Source organism: Gambusia affinis, linkage group LG21, assembly GCF_019740435.1.
Source record: "Gambusia affinis linkage group LG21, SWU_Gaff_1.0, whole genome shotgun sequence".
NCBI classification, from domain to species: Eukaryota; Metazoa; Chordata; class Actinopteri; order Cyprinodontiformes; family Poeciliidae; genus Gambusia; species Gambusia affinis.
In genome coordinates this window covers 14,725,490-14,739,315 of record NC_057888.1, presented here as the reverse complement: position 1 = coordinate 14,739,315, position 13,826 = coordinate 14,725,490, and the positions used below count along the sequence as shown (strand labels likewise).

Sequence of the window (13,826 nt, the reverse complement as noted above, 5' to 3'; positions counted from 1 at the left end):
TTCACAAGTGTTGCAATAAAGAGAGCCTTGTTGGGTAAAATCTTCAACTTCAACTACAGCAGGAAAATGTCAGTATTTTATTTTACAATTATATGTTAACAGATTCATAAGTCTATTCTTTTTGCAGAAGAATCCTTGAACAGACTCTTCTTGCAGAAGAATAAATTTATGATTAGATAGGTATTCATAAAACATTAACAGAGACTGGAAGGTCTCTGATGTTGTGTCATAGATTTATGAATAGATAGGTATTCATAAATCATTAACAGAGACTGAACAGTATTCGATAAGAATTTTCTTTGGTGCTTGTTAATATTTACTCATTACCATAAGAAACACAACAATCAGAGGTGGGTAGAAAATCCAAAATTGTAATCAACTAAGAGGAGCTCTACTTTAACCCATTTGTACTCAATTAAATGTAAAAATCAAATAAACAAAAACGAATAAGTACAAAATAACAGAGATTTAGGCAGAGAGAAGACATTTCCAAATCATTGTTTTCAATCTAAAAATAATAACTACAGTGGATGTTAGAACAGTTAATGCGGTCTCCCTTTAACTTAAGCTGTAGGTGAACGGCTGCGTCTCACACATTTTTGGTCAAAACATGTTCTTCATTCATTGAAGATACTTCCAGTGGACAGAGATTTTACTCAGGAAACAGTAGTGATACTTCAAAATAATATTACAGAAATAAAAATAAAAAAGTACAGCGTCTTAAAACTACTCTTAATTTTTTATTTTTTATTTTTCCCAAAAAGGTACACAGGTAAATTTAACCGAGAAAATGTAACTAACTTCTACCGAACTCTGAAAACAATAACAGTGCTGAAAACCCATTCCTAGAACACCAATGGTGTTTGCAAAGTACCGGATGTACAGGCTCTCAGCCAGGTGGGAAATTTGCATATAACTTGCACTTCCACAGAACACATATTTTTGTTCGTGCTCAAGTGGATGCCAAAGTCAGGGCAAACAAGCAATGAGGAGAGAGATAGTTTATGAAACTAGTAAAGCTGCATTTAAATGTATTATTGTTTTTATTATTATTATTATTATTATTATTATTATTATTATTATTATTATTATTATTATTATTATTATTATTATTATTTATTTATTTATTTTTAGATCAATGCTGACATTTCCTCACCATATTATTATGTTCTGTTGGTATCATTTCAGCTAGTTATGTGGCAGATTAGCACAGGTATCAAATGAAAGACATAAAATCCAGTGCGATACACTGTAAGCAGTCTACAAGGTGTGGAAACAGAGCTATGTGCAGGTTAATTTTGCAACCTACTTAATATAGCTACACAAAAGACATGTGCTGTTGTTGTACTTTACGCTATAATTAGTGACCTGCTTTGGATCCTGCATATGGATGGATCATTCCATTGACTGGTTCTACTGGACTTGATGCAAGTCCCTTTGCCTCTCAATCTTTCTGGGAACTTGCTTTGCTGGGTCTGCTGGTTTTGGCATGTAAGAAATCCAATCCGTTCATTGGTGTTTCCACAGCTGCACAGAGTACTTGTAAACACGACACCTGAACAAAGTGAATAAAACCACATACAATGGGTATCTGATGAGCATGCTAGCTGCACTTAGCAATACTCTGTCAAAGGAATGTTTCACTCATTAAAATAGTGATTGACAAAGAAATAGCAAAACAAAAAAGTGACAGTGGAATTTTACTTTATAATGATCTGAACTAATTTTTTTATAGTGGAGTCACGATGATAGCTTAGAACTTTAGATAGGACGTTCAGTAAAGTTATGCATATCTTCTATCTTTATTATAGAGATTTTATGTCTCCAAGAGTTGTTGGAAATTTGATACATTTTTGGAGTGGCACCTACTACAGCTTGCTAGGCTTACATTGTTAGCTACAAGTCTGCTACAGTTCTGCAACAGATTGGTATTTTGTGCTTTAAAAAGTTCGTGGTTTGGAATGTTTTCCAGCAAAAGCACAATCAGCTGGTTCATCAGATCAGCTGATGAAGTGGATTCTTTCATCGTATTAATCAGACTAATTTGTTAGTTTTTGCTGTCTCCTGGGAAAAATGTATTTTTGTCCATGCTCATTGTGAAGATATAGCATCTTCACAGAATCCCACATAAAATATTCCAAACTGATTTAAAATTATACAATGATCTCCATGCCGGGCAATAGTCATGTCTGTCAATAAAGACATGATAAAGCTTTTTTTTCTTGCTAGTGTGCTGCTAAAATCATGTAGTACACATTTCTATTTTAAGTCATCTGGTCAGAATAGATACGTGTAAGATTCCAAGGGAATTTCCAGAGATTTATCCAACTTGCTCTAGGCAGTAATTGTAACTTACACACAAAGGATTAATGATCTATTGAAAGACCATCTCCAAACCTTGTTTAATTCTCAAACATTAAACTGCAAAATGAGAACACAAAGAAAGAGCTGTTACTAAATATGAATTTATATTTGTAATGTAAATGAAGATAATTAAGTGCAAATCACAAATGTATCGATAAAAACTAGACTAAAATTTTCAACCAACATGTACAATAGACATAATTAGTTTCAAAAGTGTATCAGTTATGCAAATCACATAGGTATCTAAACTATTTGGTATTACTGGAACTTATCAGATAGGAGCTGACGAACTTGTCAGACAACTACAAACCGTAAATGTTTAGGCTTCTCTTAACATGTTTATAGATAAAAAAAAAAAAGATTCTGCTTAATCTGATGGCTATCATAATTTTCACAATTCCCGCTTCCTTTAAGGCTAACCTGGAGACATTCACACAGAAATAGCTTTCATAAATACCCCTTTCACCAAAGCTGTCAGCCATTCACAGCTATTTCAATTCCATCACCCACACCAGCTCCATAAATATTTCACCATATTTTACAGATCACCAGCAAACCTGAAATTACACTGTCTTTCATCCATATTTTACAACATCCATCAACTTGCTGGAGCTTGAATGTCCACGGTAATAAAAGTAAACAATAAATCCTTTGAGATCTCCTTGACTGTGTAGCTGAGGGTATTTAGTCCATCGCTGTCCATGGTCTGCCTCGTTCTACTAAGTTTTCCAGGATTTACTGGATTAGGCTCATTGTGTTTGTCTCTGTGATGCCTGACCATCCTGTACTTCCCAGTCACTCCATCTGGTCGAGAAATTGACATTCCACGGAAGATGATGCGCTTGTAAATGTCGTCGTCCTCGCCGCCCCAGCCCCAGTAACTGTTTGGACAGCCATTTATTTTAGAGAACTGTTCCTTCGACAGTGAGGAGACCCCACCAAAAAAGGTATTGTAGGGTAGATGAAAATTAAACTTGTCCATGGCCACAGCCAAATGTCTGGGATTGTCATAGCATCTGTACATGTTACGGTCATCAAGAGGCACCAGGTCAACATCAGAGAAGACAAAGCAGTCATAATCGTATTCCTTCTGTGCTTCTACAAATCCAACGTTCATCAGTTTAGCTCGGTTGAAGATTCCTTCCCCGTCCTGGTTGATGATGTACACGCCGTAGTCCAGCTGCTGTCGCATCAAGATAGGATGCAAGTAATAAAGCCAATGCGCCAGGTGCTCATGTCGATTTCGGAATGGGACGATAATTGCCACCTGAAAAAAAATAAATAAATATGGTTACAAATGGTAAGATTCCCCGACGTGAGTTGGGTTATGTTTTACAAATATGGTGTAAAGTGATAGGAAAAAAGGTTCCAACTCCCGTTTAGCACTTCAGGTTTGACACTGGGTTCATTATAAACTCCCAGGACTCGATCATTATTGTTCGGTTTTTGTTTTTCAAAAGAAACATGTATATTCTTCTTAAATTATTAACATTAATTTAGAAGGTCTTCCTTTAGTTGTAGAATCCTGTAATATGCCCAAGGCTTTTTAAAATGCCTTATAAGTCTATTTCTCAACCATGTTGAAAAGTGTACTTCAGAGCTAAAGGGGCCTTTTAGATGAGAATCTACGGCGGGTAGACATTATTTTTAGAATTGTGCTCAAGAAACAAGAGGAGAAGCCGAGTTACCTTCTACTTAAGCACCTAGAAAGCACCATTTCTCCACTCTTTTGTGGAGTGTTGGAGTAATCATAAAATAACTTCAACAATGAAAGTGAGCTTGTTTGTTTCTAGATTTTATTTTCATCTTCTTTACCTTTTACTTTCAAATACAAAGTCTTAAACTGTTCATACACCTTACCCTTTTCACATTTGATCGTGCTACCACAACAGACTTTCACATTTTTGTCTGCATTTTATACTCTACCTTTACAAGCCTCTGTGTACTGGAAAATAGTTGAATGTACAAAAATTCAATACACCAGACAGGTAGAACTTGTACAGTTACCGGAAAACTGAATAACCTATCAAACTCCCTAAAGAAAGGGCAAATAGGATCAGATTTTTAACAAATACATCTCAGTAGAATTTTCACTGTTGTCTATTTTGTGTAACATTTTGTATAATTTTCCAAATATGATTTGCCTAAACACAGGAATAGGGTGGTTTTTTGCATTCTGAGTTAATTCAGTCTTTCATGACTGAAACGCTTATGTTTTGTGACATAAGACATCACCGTGTCAATTGTTCTGTTTGCTTTTAATTGAAGAGTTATACGTTTTTTCCTACCTTGTGTCGGGAGATACAGTCAGATGGCTTGTACCGTCCTCCCACCTGAAGAGAAGGACTTGCCTCAGCTTTTACGTTCTCTAATGTCCGTTTTGTATTGAACTCCACATTCAAAGGCCCCTCAAGTCTTGGTGGCGTTTCTGGACACGGCTCCAAAATCTTTGGCCTCGTTGTGGTTTTATGACTGACCTTAGTCACCTTTACATTATCTTGTACCTTCCAGGAAGATGTCTGGTTTCCATTTACAGCAAAGCGGTAAAGAACAAAATAGACATTATGATTGTGGTATAACACCACAGAATAAAACAGAAGGCTGAAGATGGCAAAAAGTGACAAGCAGACCAAGAGTTTTTTCAGCATTTTTAAAGTCCCCGATGTTTTGCGCTTGCATGCAGAAGTGACCTTTCACAGCTCTGCTTCCTGTAGTTCTCCCTTTGCAAGTCAAACCTCACCTAAAAACACGGGTAACCAGATCTGTTTGTCTTTCATCAACTTCCTTGTTCAACACAGTAGATCAGGTTTGGCTGCATGCCTGTGTGTAATAATCATAAAGTATAAGGTTTCAAATTTAAAATGATCAAAACCATTTTTATGAGTTAAAATTCAAATAGCAGTTCAGTTTAATGATAATTATCATGAATTTAATTGTATATAAAGCAAGTACAGTATTCAATTAAATTCATTCAGGTGGTTTTTCAACAAAAATTGTAATCAGGAATAGAAAGTCTTAAAGGAATATTTGCTTGACTTACTTACTTAAGACAATTTCACTAGGAATAAAAGTTAAAAATACTAACTCAATGCAGGAGCAAAATAATGCCGAGACAAACCTTAAAGAAACTATATTTTGTTAGATTGTGCCCTCTACAGGCATGCATTTGATGGTGCCGAGTCCTCAGCAGGCCAAACTCAAAACGCCGTCAGGAAGCCTTCAAAGAAAAAGATCTGCCAGACATCTTCAACTTGATGAATTTCGGTCTGTTCTGCTACCTGTGACGCCGAGCTGTCCATGTAATCGAGTCGGTTTACGTCTTTGCTCTGTCTCACAAAGGTACACCCGTTAAATACCACAGCAAAGAACTGGCTCACGCTGAATAGAACAGAAATGAGTGTATTTCCTCTTAGGGCAACTTTCGAAACTGGAATGTCACTGATAAGTAACCAGCACCGCAGGCTTCCCTTTTACCAGAAGACTGGCCAATCACAGAATCGGTAAGGGGAGTGCCGTCAAACACAATCTGAACACTGGACCCAGGAGGGAAAAAAACAAACCTGACAACAGGGTGTTGTCACAGCATTCAAACAACCAGTAAAAAAAAAAAAAAATACTTTTTTGTGGAGAAAAAGAAGAGCAAAAAGGTTTCAAATATTTCCTCACCCAAAAGAACCTCAGGTTCAATGTTATGAAATGCCAAAGATTCTTGTTTACAAACAGAGTTATGCAACTATATCTTCTCAGGTATTCATTTGCAAAAACAAAGAGGTCAGCTTATCAAACAATATGTTTTTGCAATGTAAAACAGATAGAATTAAATTTAGCATCCTACAAGAGAGTTTCAGCGTCAACAAGGCTTAGAAAAACATCTAAACTAACCCTGAATTTTGATGTGTTAGTACTACAGCTGCGGCTGTTCAGCTGCAGAATGTGTGACATGTGGCATGTAGGAACAAGATCAGCAGAGAAACGTTGCCAGTTTGTGGGAAATTGCAGCGTTTCTGTTTCCGCCACACGAGAAACCTTTTTGTGGTTAACAGAAACAATACTGAAACAAAGGAAGCTCATGTGCTCATGTGTCTATTTACGTATTTGTTAATTATTTCATCAAAGTTTCAAAAAGTTAAAATTCCTGATCTTATATGTGCTTTCCAGTAAAGGATTTGGCATCCTCTACTGATAACTATCAAATAAAAGCTATCCTTTTATTTGGGAGTGATCAGCTCTGACGCTGTGCTCACCTGAGAGAGGCTATTCTGCTGCCACCTTCTGGTACTTATGAAAACACTTTAAAATAAATGTGTATTATTATTATTATAATTATTATTATTATTATTATTATTATTATTATTATTATTATTATTATTATTATTATTATTATTATTATTATTATTATTATTATTATTATTATTATTATTATTATTATTATTATTATTATTATTATCAAATGTCACGTTAGCTCCAAAAGAGTCAGATACTGAATCACAAAATATACTAAATATACTTTCATTCACAGTACTTCATCTTGTCATATATGCTAATTTGAATCTGGCATCCCCACAAGTTGATGACTTCAAGCAAAAATAAAACAGCAACTTTTGGTTATGAAAAGTCTTCATAAACATTGGAAGATTCCATTCATATTCCGGTTTCACAGTTGTGATCTGGCAATCATATACTACTGAGTTCCTTACAGAGATTTAAATGGACAGTATTAGGTATTCTTCAGGCACTTAGTGCCATTTTATAGCACAATCAAGTAACTATGTCACCTTTAGATATTATAAAAATACCATATATATGTATATATTAATACAGAGGAATAAGCCTCCAAATATAATGGGTAGAAATATAAATAGGAGAATAAGTACATTTATTTCCATTAGGATTAGACCACAAAAGTACACTGTTATGAGTGCAGATACAGTTTTTGCCACTAGATGGTACTAAAGTATAACTAGTAATACAACATCCAGACAGTAGGGCGATCTGAGGGGAATCTACCTGTTTATTTTATACAATACACATATCTAAAGAAAAACGCATAAAACTAGAAAGAGATTTTATGAATAAGTCTTAAATGATTAGTTATTTAAGACGTTTGTATTGAAAATGAGACAGGTGAAGTTAGGAGCAGTTAATCTCAAACTCAATCTGTAATTCTCATTGGACAAATTTAAATAACTTCTCCTTTATTTTTCTGTTGGTTTATAGATTAAAATGATCTAGAAAGCACTTCATAAGTCAGAAAGTGTCAGACTGAAATAATGCCAGGACAAGGAACATACAAAGAAATTAAAGTGCTAAATACAGACCTGACTGTTAAATGTTTTATTAAATCTTCTTTCCTATGTGTTTTAATATAATTTCTTTATTTTTATAATTCTAAATTAATATTCTGAAGGTTAAAAAAAGCAGAAAAGAATATCTATGTACACTCTATTTGAAATGATTTAGATTGCATACATCCCTTCTGTGCAGGCGCATACACAGAGGTATCCACATACACTAAACAGCCCTAGTTACAGCTTAGAGAACTCAGCGGTTTAGTGAAACATGATGCCCAGACCATACAAGTGTATGTGTTTGTGTGCATATATGATGGTGTGTGCATGTGTGCAGTTTTGAGTGGTCTCAGCTGTGTAGAAGGGAGTGCAATGACAGCCAATCAGAGTTAATTCAAAATCAGAGTGGTTCTGACGGCTCCATGGTCTACCCCGGGGAACAAAGCGCTTTGTGTGCGTGCGTGTATGTGTGAATGTCGGTGTGTGTACACACACACTTCTTCAACCTTCCTCTTACACTCCACCTGCTTCTCATTGCCCAAATGGCCTGACAAAATCTGTTTTTTGATATGTATTCACTACTCAGCACTTGCATTCCACCGCTTTTATTCCACAGATGCAAAATGATGGAAATGTGTGGAGGTTTGATCTTGGAGTTATAATGTAATAGGCTGTCTTTGGGCTTCTTTAGAAAATGACTTGGTGCTTACCGTGTTTCTTTTCTCAGGTTTACAACCCATAGTTTAAATTCCTTGTGAAATTTTCCCTGAAGCGATCAGCTAACACATTCAGTTTAAATCAACCCTCCAAGCTTTGGGAAAGCTCACTTTTAAGTGAATGGAAGAGATGATACCCTTCCTGCACCTTTTTTTTCCCCCTGCAATGGATTTCAGTACTTTCATACAGCTAAAATGTTCTTTTGAGGACTTCCAACAGTTGCAGCTTTGAGATTCAGTTTGTATCAATTTCATACACATTTTAAGCTAAAAATATCTGTGTGGATTATCTATTTCACAACTTGGCTACATTCGTGGTGTAGCCAATTTCAACAGCAAATGTGTTTGACGCATGTCTGTAACAAAAAAAATAAATAAATAAAATCTTTGATTTCAAAAATATGTTACTAACCTAACAACAGCAACGGCTTGAAATGCCACAAAGTGAAAAACAGCGACATGATTGTAGTGAAATAACTGAAACCCACAAGGGAGGAAAATATTGTTGGGATCAGCTATCGGACTTCCAGGACTGGTTGAAAGACTGTTTATTTTTTGTTTTGAACTCCAGTGTTAGGTTTGATTGGTAGAGGCAAAACATTAAAATCAAGTTTGAGATCTGATTTTAATCAAGTTTGGTCTGCAACCATATCTGCAATATATTCAACCTTTGCTTTAGCTAAAGTATAAATATCGCTGGACATGACAGTTTAGACCAGTGTTTCCCAACCCTGGTCCTCAAGGCACACTGTCGTACATGTTTTAGAGGTTTCCCTGCTTTAATGTACCTGATTCAACCGATTGCAGTTCAACAAACGCCCTTTAATCAGTCATCAATTGAAATCAGCTGCACTGAAGCAAGGAAATACCTAAAACCTGCAGGGCAGTGTGCCTTGAGGACCAGGGTTGGGAAACACTGGTTTAGACCATCACATTCATTAAATGCAATATTTTTATGAATGAAAACACACTCAACTCCACCAGTACGCCGAAAAGCCCGAATGGAAAACCTGCTACTGTTTATTGCAGGGGTGGACACTCCTGGTCCTTGAGGGCCGGTGTCCTGCAAGCTTTAGATGTATCTCTACTTCAACACACCTGAGTCAAATAATGAGGTCATTAGAAGGACTCTGGAGAAGGCGTGTATTATTAAATTTCCTCTGAGATCATTGATGACCACACTCCAGTCTGGTAGGTGGCAGTAAATGCACCTTAAGTTGGTTGCCACCTGCCAATAAAAAACAAAAGAAGTAGAAGAAGAAGCAGAAGGACTCTGGAGAACCTGACTGCCCTGTGGGGGTGATTCAGCTATTGGACTCAGGTGTGTTGGACCATGGAGACATCTAAGAGTTGCAGGACACTGGCCCTCGAGCACCAGGAGTGCCCACCCCTGACCTTACCTGTGCCTGCTGAAGGAAAAGCAGTAAGTTCCCAAAACATAAGCATTCTGGGTTTTGGTTTGACAAGGTGAACTGTACCCATCCTAAAAATAAGTATTGCTGCTCATGTCTTCTTATTGAAAATTGCCCCCTAGACTGAAAGCAAAAATAATTAAATAGCTATGCAAATGCATTGGTGGTGAGAACTATTTTTAAATTACCTAAACATTTGCGTCTGGTTTACCCTCGTTGCTAGTACCCACTCTGCCAAGTGTGTTGAATTAGCATTCTGGCTTCACAGCAGAGCAGCAGCACCAAATTACTCCTCCTTGCCTGAGTTTTTCCAACACCAGTTCAAGAATTTGATCTCAGTTTAGTTGTCAGCAGTTTGCCACACTTTCCTTCAACCGGCATGCATTTGCAGTCTTTAAGTGTTGGTGACTTCAGTACCTCAAAAGTTGGAGAAACTCAGCCCCACAGTGAGTCATGAGGGCTGTGGGTGAGAAGCCAGGGAAGGAGAGATGACAAGCTCCATCCTCTGCTCCCGTTATCATTCATTGCTCTCGTTTTCTACATGACGTGAAGTCAGTGTTCTCCCAATGGACCTGGGGGCGACGTGTCAGTTGCAAGTCGGGAAGGAAGGAAAGACACTCAATTAGGACCAATTGACGTATGGTCTTCACTCTGAGCTATCTTATTCTCCCTTCCTGGATAGGTAGCTTTGTGGAGTCTCACTTTCCATCACTTTGTTTGCTCAGGCCCACAGCTACTGCCTCGAACAGCTGTCTCACTTACTCACACATTTGTTCGCTTATTTCTACCTTCATTACTGCCAGTCCTTTCCATCTCAGTTAAACAGACTTCAAAAGTAATTCCCTTGCCTGTCTGGATCGTAGAACATGGTCTTGTGCACTTCACGCTTCTGAGAGCTTTGGAAATAATCCTGATGGCAAATGACTTTATTAGAAAATAATTAAAAACTGACCATAGAGCCCACTCACAAGTAAAATGAGTAACTGCAAGTTTCAACGATTTTTTTAGGCTGGCAAAGCCTACATTCTGACACTCATGTCACTTTTTGACAGTTTTTGCTGGGAAACTCAACCTGCCGAACACATGCAGGAGGGTTTTGCGGATAAAGTGTACAGAGCTGTGGTCTGTTCGACTATAAAAATTGGCATCAAAATGAACCGAGCGAACTGTAAGCATGTTCTGTTTTGTTTTTTTTGTGAGGAATACTAGGATTTCTGTTACAATACAATAAGGAGTAGGTCAAAGGTTTCTCATCATCTTTCAACACTTATTTATTCATCAGAAACAGCTTCAAGTTAAATGTTGGCACCACTTGTACTGGAGAAAATTGGTCCAGATCAAAAATGTGGAGGTCTCTCGGTTTGCAACCTTGCAGTCCCCTTATGAAGAGCCTGAGATGACAACTTCGGACTTGGCAAAAGTCATTCAGTCTTAGGAATTAATTTAAGTGTATTATCTCCATAGCATTCTTCCTGGGGTTTTTTGGGGAAAAAAATGGCTTCTTTCCAGGCTTGTTCTATGACGTGGGACTTTTTTTAATACTACTTTCAAGGGTGTTCTTCACCCTTGGGGAAATGTTTTTGACACTGTTCTACTGCTTTATGGGCATCAGCAGCTCTTTTTTTTTTTTTTTTTTTTTTTACAAATCTAAACTGATCGTTGTTTTTGGCATGTTAATGTCTGAATTAAAAGTTCAAGCCCTCACTAAAGTCCTTATACAATGACAGAGGTGGTAAATTGTCATACTGAAATCATCTTGCTTAGTATTCAATGGCGGTAAATGAAAACATATTAAATTATAATACAAAATAAATCAAGTTATTAATGTCCTTCAATTTATTAAAACATGTGAAAAGATGTTGACTATAAAGGATAAGAACATGTGCCTTTTATACTTTTAGATGTTGCCAATGAACTCATGGCCTCATTCCTTGATGACTGTTTTTGTAAGTGATTGAAAGGAATAGTGTTAATTTAATTGGCTTGTGACCTTTATTCACTGAAAAGGTCATATTTTGAAGTTAAAGTTTTATAGCCTAAAGTACATTTATTTGAAAAATACATTTTCTTAGATTTTGAAAATGATTTGTTCAGAGCATATTGGTATTCTCAGCATTTACGGTAATTGATTATGGTTCTGTTAGAAAGGAAATTAAGGTTAGAAATATTTATGCTCTCACATAAAAGGGTTGGTTCACCTCTAATAGATGTTTGAAGACATTTACTGAAAGGCCTCTGAATCTATCGCTAAAAAAATGTTTCTGCTCACCTTTTAAATGAATCCAAGCATTTTGTTTGAAAAAAAAATGTTTGCAACTGATGTGTTGCTAGCAGAATGAAAATGGGTAATTGAAATTCTGGCCATCTTTTTTGTTGTATTTATTTTGCTCATTTAATAAGTGCAAAGTCTCATAATTTAATCATACAGTGTCAAACGTAAATTTGTTGACAGTACAGTTAGTAGAATAATCAAAAGTTGCATGCTATGTCGGAAAGGCCAATTCTACTTGTAACAGTTTCCTGTTTATTTCTTTTTTTTATATCTCTGAAGTCAAGTTTTCTATATAGTGGGAACAGCCTGGAATGTGAATAGTTATAGTTACAGCTAAGTTACATTTAAAAAAAATAATTTAAATGTAAATAAAAAATTTTTTCCTTTGCATTTTAAACACTCTTGTGTGTTTAAAATGCCAGTCCCTTGTTTGCCTAAGAATGCAAGTTTGAGAAGATTCCAGAGATGCACAGGCTTGATAATAAATTCATCACCTACACATTTTCAGAATTATTCTTCTCCCTTTACTTTTTGTTTGTTATTGATTCTTTTTTTTTTTTTTTAAGCTTGTTTGTTTCTTACAAAATACAATGATGGAAGTTTTACCAGTGCATCTGTGAAGTAAAAAAACAAAACAAAAACACAAACAAAACCATCTTGCTGGCTTTGGTGCCCATCACATTATCATTTGCTGTCCAAACATTTCAACTGGGATGTTTCTTTAGATAGTTTAAGGATTATCACATTTGAAGTAACTCTTTGTTTTTTGAACCAGTTTGAGATCTTATAGCATGAAGTAGACAAAGAAGATGCGTATTGAGTTATTTGCAACTCGTATTTTCATTATTTACTGAGGTTTATAAGACACAAAAGTGAGTTTATATTACAAAAACATTGTTGCTGCTTTTGTTATTGCATGCATCAGTAACTATTTCTAACACAAATTGGTTTGCTGTTTCTTTTTTTTTTTTTTTTTTTTTTCCTTCTCCCCGCTATGGCGACTTAAGTTCAAATAATTAGAGGGAACTGCTCTGCATGTACAGAATTACCAATGCATCAGTTTGGAGTCTCTGTCTCAAACTTCTGCTGCTGTTTCTCCTCTTCTGTGTTTCAGCTCTTTCCTTCCTCCTGACACGTGTCACATTTTGGGCTCCTGCTCTCGAGGGATAAATGCCAGATTACATGGTGTAGTATTTTTATCCGTAGTACATTAACCGGCAGAGCTTACAGCATCAAAGCCTGGTGGAGATCATCACTCTAGCGCATATGCATGCATATACACACACGCAGACAGAAACGCATGCTTGCAGACACCCACTCTTATCAGAACTGAAACGAAGGGTGCAAACTGCCTCCTTTGATCTCTCCTTCCTTCCTATTCCTAATTACCCTGGTGACACACGTGCATGGAAACACACACGCGTCCACAATGCACTGATGTTGGGGCGTCAATACAAGCTTACAAAGAAATAAACCACATTCTAGGAAATTTTTGTAGATAAAATCTTGAATTTCTCAAATTTTCATCGTTTCTGGCACAATATATGATGCATATAGCGTTAAAAAGCCTTTCTACAATGGCTCAGTCCATCCATCATGTGTTTTCTATTGTGATGGACTATTTTGACAGACTTGCAGACGTCTGGGTATTTCACATGTAAAAGTGATTTCACAAGGTATGCCTGCTCTGCGCTTTAGTTATTATTTTTTGTTTATTCTCCTACTAACTTTGACATAATTCTTTTTACAGGCTTGTTTGATTTTTGCAACTTTG

General features: G+C 36.4%; 1 protein-coding gene across 4 annotated transcripts; it reads right to left on the bottom strand.

Moving 5' to 3' along the window:
• Positions 1–54: 54 nt before the first annotated feature.
• Positions 55–5,797, bottom strand: LOC122824275 (beta-1,4-galactosyltransferase 1-like). Of its 4 annotated transcripts, none has more exons than XM_044104660.1 (3): positions 5,643–5,797; positions 4,653–4,883; positions 55–3,631 (listed from the first exon to the last, which is right to left on the bottom strand). In XM_044104660.1, the coding sequence occupies exons 1-3, from the start codon at positions 5,661–5,663 to the stop codon at positions 2,963–2,965; spliced, it is 921 nt and encodes a 306-aa protein (XP_043960595.1). In that variant the 5' UTR covers positions 5,664–5,797; the 3' UTR covers positions 55–2,962. The 4 variants fall into 4 exon arrangements, with proteins under 4 accessions (XP_043960595.1, XP_043960592.1, XP_043960593.1 ...); XM_044104657.1 differs by having other exon boundaries at positions 4,653–5,184; positions 5,483–5,777; XM_044104658.1 differs by having other exon boundaries at positions 4,653–5,104; positions 5,483–5,777.
• Positions 5,798–13,826: the final 8,029 nt, after the last annotated feature.

Coding starts and splice junctions, on each gene's coding strand:
- LOC122824275 (XM_044104657.1), bottom strand. CDS start 5,012: ATGCTGAAAAAACTCTTGGTCTGCTTGTCACTTTTTGCCATCTTCAGC. Junction 3,632..4,652: donor ACTGTATCTCCCGACACAAG/GTAGGAAAAAAC, acceptor ATTTTTTTTCAG/GTGGCAATTATCGTCCCATT.